General features: G+C 35.7%; 1 protein-coding gene across 1 annotated transcript in view; it reads left to right on the forward strand.

Annotated features, from left to right (window-relative positions):
• LOC115233912 overlaps positions 1 to 5382 on the forward strand; it is a 7177-nt gene extending 1795 nt beyond the window's left edge. Inside the window, exons 4-7 of the mRNA XM_029804546.1 lie at positions 1 to 131; positions 250 to 417; positions 538 to 1089; positions 1327 to 5382. The exon at positions 1 to 131 is cut by the window's left edge and continues 5 nt beyond it. Coding sequence (XP_029660406.1) covers positions 1 to 131; positions 250 to 417; positions 538 to 1089; positions 1327 to 1454 — 979 coding nt within the window. The 3' untranslated portion in view covers positions 1455 to 5382. The remainder of the gene's footprint in view (positions 132 to 249; positions 418 to 537; positions 1090 to 1326) is intronic.
• Positions 5383 to 6622: the final 1240 nt, after the last annotated feature.

Raw genomic sequence — 6622 nt, forward strand, 5'->3', positions numbered from 1 at the left:
CGAGGGAAGCTTTTATGTCTGTCAAGCAATGCAAAATATCTATAAATCAAGCAGACGTATCCGCATACGTTGGCTATCTCAAGATAAAACCAACGGCGAATTCTATTCACCAGATTTCTACGATACCATAGGTATTGTCAAATATTATTTGGATTTGTAATATTACTATACATTCATCTGTTGTATTAGAGAGACATATATTGTGTGTATTATTATTCATCTGTTTTAATTTTATTGTTTAATTTTCAGATTTTGATTGTATATTAACAAATCTGAATCTAAATAAAGTTGACAAGCATAAATTCTGGTTAACGCGAATAGAGCTGCTACGTACAGAGAATATCTTGAAACGTGCTATCGATGTTGAGGCTGGAGTGTCTGAGAAACCTCGAGTTACGGAGGAGCATCCCGATGGATGTAAGTAATCTTGATATTTTAAAATAATTAAATACTCTTAATAATTTTTTTTTTATTAAGTGTATATGACACTGTTTGTTTTAGACGGGTAATATACAAATCTCAATGTTATTTTTCTAGTGGATTTGTCCCTCTATAAAGATGAGTCGCAGTTGAAGAGAAGAAAAGGCTTGCATAACGAAAAGCCGAATCAACGTAAAAAGTCTAAAAGAGCCGCAAGTTCCACGGATGATGACGCGGACGAGGAAGAATCGGATCGAAATCGAAAAACATCCAAGGCAAGCCGCGCAAAGAAACGATCGGTTAATAAAGCATTGGCGATTGCCAAATCCGTTGCGAAAGGCACTAGCAGAGCGGAGAGAGCGCTCAATAGAAGCACAAAATCTGGCAATAGTTTAGGCAACGACATTGTTACTACTGCTGCTGTTACAACTACTGCTACCATCACCACCACTGTTAATACTGCTCCAGCGGTTGCTACTACTGCTACCGCTGCTGCTACTGCTGCTGCTAGTGTTACTACTACCAGTACAACCACTGTCAATCCCACCACCAATATTTCCGTGGCGGATGCCAAAATTAATGCAGAGTCGAAGAAACTGGACTTGAAAAAAAACGGCAAACAACAAAGTAACAATAGCATCAGGGGAGTTCCAAGAACAAAACTCGGAGGTAAATAATTTTATATATGTACATATTCAAATGCATTATCTGTTTGTGCGTTATCTTTTTAAGCATAGTTTATTGCGGAAACGAAATTTTATCAAAATTCTAGCTGTTTATAACATTATAAAACATTGTAAGACACTTTTTAAAATAATCTATACTCTTGACACGGTAATATACATCCCATATGGTTATTAAATTGACCAAATAGAAACATCTTACTGATGCACAATCAATTTAAAGGTTCTGCTCAAGCTATACAACAAGCCAATAAAATGGCAGGGCGTCCGAAGCGCGTGGCCGCTACCACCGGCGTTCTCTCGAGCGAGGAGGCGCCTTCTCCAAGAAAGAAACCGCGCGGTCGAGCATAAAACTAACTTAACGTTGCTTTTTTATGCTATAGTTACAGCCGAGTCTGTATCGTAGGCAATATGTACGTGTGGTACACCTCTTGAAATTGCAATCAATTTGTTATGTAATATATACATATATACGGATTTCGAGATTCTTAAATGTATCATGTGTTGCGATAATATTATAGTTCAATGATACGGGATCAACGACTTGTGTCTCTGATTCGTCAAGTCGCATTTGAAAAAAAAAAAGAAAAGTTAAAAGTTAAAGATAAGAAAAAAAAAGACTCAGAGATTTATGCGAGCGATATTGTGATATCATACAAAATTTGTACATATCGTCTACGTCTCAGACTCCTTCAGGAGAAGAAAGTCATGGAATGTGTGGGAACGGTACCTTGAGTTGAGTAATAACTAATCTACAGGGTGTCACATACTAATGCACTCTTGCAATAGTCTATTTTTGATGTTGTGAGTGAACCGTACGTGATTCAGTTAATTTTAATGTACACTTTCCATTGGATATGATATATACACTATGTACAAATATACATGTGTGGGAGGGGTGGGAATTATATGTATTCTGTAAAACAGGAAAAAAAAGAGAGAGATAATAAGATACCGAAAAATGAAATGTAGTATCGACAAAGAAAACGAGAACAATCTCGAGCGTTACCGATCTCCCGAGCTAATCTTCGATCGATCGGTAAAGGATCTCGAAGTACAATATATTACTGTACATTATGCTGAAACCTTGCTGTTAAAAAAATAGCACGTAAAAATGGTCCAGCGCCTATATAAAGACAGGCAGAGTAAAGTGCCCTGAATTGTCTCCTTATCGAGTCAAGGATTCGCGAAAGATTCGCGAGCGGAAAGTAGCACGTCTTGCTTATAGTTTCTTGAATTTGCACTTGCGGTCCATCATTGTAAAATCGCAGGATTCATATTAAACAAAGAGAGAGAGAGAGAGAGAAAGAACGAGCGAGAGAGTGGTGCCACATTATTACGATTTAGCCACATAGATGTAATTCTAGAAGAAGTGAATGAAACAGAGCACTTATTTAGAACGCTAAGTCGTAAATCCAACTGTATAAATTTTTGATTTATTATGATGTACGTGTTAATTTTAATTTCTTTTTTTTCGTCATTTATGATGTGACGAAGTGTATATTTAATAATATACGTTAGGCGATTATGATTTAGATATACATATATATATATATATTTCGCGCAAAATTAAATTCATATATATATATATTTTAATGTAGCACATACATTTTATATCGCGTCGGCGTACATTCGTTGCGAAGAACGCAAACATATGTCAGCGTTTCTTTACGAGGAGGAGAGCCACATTTAGAATGTGCATTGTTTGTTTGTGTATTGTGTAACGTGACATATATATATATTTGTTTCCCCCTCTTTTTTTACTCTATAACAGTATACAGTAGAAGTATATGAGAATCTTATGAAGCAGATAGATTATTTATAACGTTATACGGGGTATCGACAAGTTCGAGTACGAGCGAATGAGTGCTCGTACGTTGTCGATTACGCTAACGAGGACGCTAACGGGTTTCTTTTGATTAAGATTTCAATATCAGGATATGTGTAAACGTATTTTATACATCGGCCGCGCGTTAAGAATATTGACGTTCCCTTGCTTGATTTCGCCTAGACACGTGTACATAAAGCGATTAGATAATCAAAATTGTGCATACGAATGTAGCCGGGAAAAGAGAGTATCTCTCTTGCGGTATTTTGAGAGTAAAATTACACGGGCGATCACGTTGCAATTTGCTTAGCACGTAATTTGCACACCGCGCTTTCCGTTTATCGAGTAATAATGCAATTCTCGATATTCGCTTTTTATTTTTCGACGGTCATGGGCGCTGTACATTGATAAACGTCGGGTACGAATGACTCGACTTCAAATGTGCCGTTTAAGAAAAGAAAGAGGAAAAAAAGCCCTAAAAAAAAAAAAAAAAACAGGCATATCGACCTCTGTTCGAAAAAAAATAGGTTACGATATAATTATCATAACTAAATGATTAAGGTGGATTTAATTCTCGAAATGGGATACACGCGAGTGAGATATCAATCCTGACGTATTTGGTCCATTGCACATTGTATTTGAGAAATATACGCATACTGTATAAATTTAGTGAAGGGTTCTAATATAACAATACCAGCACATACAGAGAACTGCTTGCTCATATTATTATTATTATTGTTATTATTATTACTCGATTACGCTTTAGGGAAATGCTTACGCGTTTTTCTTTCTTTTTTTTTTTTTTTCCTCAAAACGAACGCGATCGTCAACAACAACGTGCAATCGGTAAATGCAATTACGTGTGATTGTCGGCGTATAAGGCATGTACGATAAACTCGTCTCATTAATTTACGCAGCTTCTATCGAGAAAATCACACATGTTCTTTATATATATAATATACCCCCGACTTTATTAGAATATAATACGATTAAGATATGTTTAATGAAATATAATTCAAGTACGAAACGTTGCGCGAGAAATGATTTTTCCCAATTACAGATATAATTCATTTGCCGGATTCCCCTCGTTCCTACGTGGATTCCACGTAGAATACGATAATTTCGTCTCAAGCTCGTATTCCCGATAACTCATACACATAGATAAGGACGAACGTATCTATCATCAATCGGATCGGACATTGTTTGTCGCGCGCTCGCATCTGAAACTTGTGAGAAAAGCATTAAAAGTAAATTCTGTAAATCGATTAGGAGAGCATTTTTGACTCGCGTAACGATTAAGTGTCTTAACATTAGCTTTTATTAGATATACATATTAAATATAAGCGCTTCGGATGCTGATTTGCTAAGGTAATCAAATAAACCAACTGTACGATGTATATATATCCGTTGACATATATCGATTATGGTATATGTATATGTAGGACTATAAGTGATCATTTTTCTCTCTCGCACCGTTTTGCGTCTTTATTTTTTTTTTTTTTTCTGTCCATTCTCTATTACTGTAGCGGCAATTTCAAGTACAACGTGTACATATACATAACTTGTTCGGACTTACACGAGAGTGGATCGGCGATAGGTTTGCGCGTTTCTTCGTAAGCGGACGATTCTTTTTCTTTCGCTCTCGATCGCGGTAAGAAAATTTTTATAGATAAGTAAGCACGTGCGCGTAATTCTCATCCTTTTTCTTTTTCTAGTTTTAGCTTGTATCTCGCGTCTCTTGCGATTCCATCCGCGATAAAGAGCGCGGGATTGTATTATGAACTCTGTCATGCTCGAATACTCTCCGATTATTCTGATCCTTTAATAAGTCATTCGTTGATTCCGAGACAATCAGATCTCTTAGTTTCTCAAATTTATTTGATAAAGATTACGAGATTGTAATTTTTTTTTTATAAAATTGTGCAATTTTAAAATGATATGAGTGTGATAAGGATATACGATGCACGCGATAGAGTTAATAATAATTCTCGAGAGGTCGAAGAAAGGGAAGGGATACTGCTAAAAATGTGAAAACGATATATAATTACATAACCGATTAACTCATCAGTTTTTTTTGCGCTTATGTATCCAGTTTTGTCTAAGTTGATGCAATTTTCGCGCGTCTCGTGCTATTTCAAGTGGCAAACTTAAAGTATGTTTGTAAAGAAAGAAACGTCCTCTCCTTTCCCACCCCCCTCCCCGGAGAGGAGTTTCTTCATCTCTGATTTCGACGAGAGTTGATTTATCTCTTCGTAGGATAACCGTAAGAATAAGAGATAAGCATTTTACGACCGATCCGATTTCTCGGACACTCTAGAGGGTGAGATATGTATTACTCTTCACGCGCAGTTCACGCTCTCTCGATGGTAAGTCGAAAATTTAACGCAGATACACTAAAGTGTTTTTTGTACAAAGGTCATTTGGTTATGTATGTATAATAAAGTGACGTCCAGAAATATTGCGTGCAACAATTCTTTCGAAGCTAAAGCGATCTTTGACGACGCGTCCCTCGAATCGTTTTCTTCTTTTAAACTTCAATCATCCAATCTCTTGTAGAATCTAAATTTAAGTTTCGCAAAAAAAGGTCATCGAGAACGATATATTACACTCGGAAAAAAAATCATACGAATTTGATATTTATTTTTCTCGCGTGTATATAAAAGTGATATTTTTCATCATATAATCAATTTTTTTTATCGCTTCAATTTTATTATGATTGAGCGGAAAACGAGTTAATTTAAAATTAAAAAAAATTCTAATGATTTCCAGGATATTATTATGCAAATATTATGCATTCGATAGATAAATACGAGTGGTATAATGTATAAAAACATGTTTTAATAAATATCAATAGAAAAAAAGTTACAGAAAATATCTACACAAATATATATATATCAATATATAAAATTACATGATTCGCAACATAATAATATTATCGAAGACCCTTACACGTTTGTCTCTCTCTTTCTCTCTCAGTGTATCTAATCTTAATATTAGTTGCATTTAATATTAATTGCGCTAGTGCGCGCGCTAAAGGTAATCGTAATACTTTTTTTCTCCTTGTTGATCGAGAGATATTGTCGACATTCACGCATAATTCGCGTTCACACGCGTTACATCGCGCGTGTTTTACCGGTGATAAATAATCGCCGTTTCAACAACTGTAACAACGATCCAAGTTCTCGCAACGAGTTTTACAATAGCAAAATGACGCGCGAATCTTAATAATACAGTTTAATGTCCAATACGGGACGAACTTGACTCTTGACTCACATATATACGATGAGTAAAAAGATGAGGTTTTCAGAAAGAAGACCAATGTTCGCAAGTAATTATAGATTACAAGGCACTAGAGTAAGAATTTCATGGTCACTCTCTTTCTAGATATCCATCGTACTTTGCAGATGACGAAAGAACTTCATTTGTCGTAATTTAGGACTAGCGAGATATACACGGCGTATTCCGAGGCATTATTCTTGAATGTCAGATTTTTCTCAGCGCGAAATCGCGCGCGCGTTCAGATAAATTCTTTATCGCAAGTTTTTCAATTTTCAACGCTGTATCTTTATAACACTATACACATCTTGAATTGAAATCTTATTAAAGTTTAATCGCACGCACGAAATTAATCGTAGAGTATCGTCTTGTCTTCTTCTAAAGCTTAATTCGCTAAAAATTTTTCCTTTATTCC

This window comes from Formica exsecta, unplaced genomic scaffold, assembly GCF_003651465.1.
Source record: "Formica exsecta isolate Colony F162 unplaced genomic scaffold, ASM365146v1 scaffold191, whole genome shotgun sequence".
Lineage (NCBI taxonomy): Eukaryota > Metazoa > Arthropoda > Insecta > Hymenoptera > Formicidae > Formica > Formica exsecta.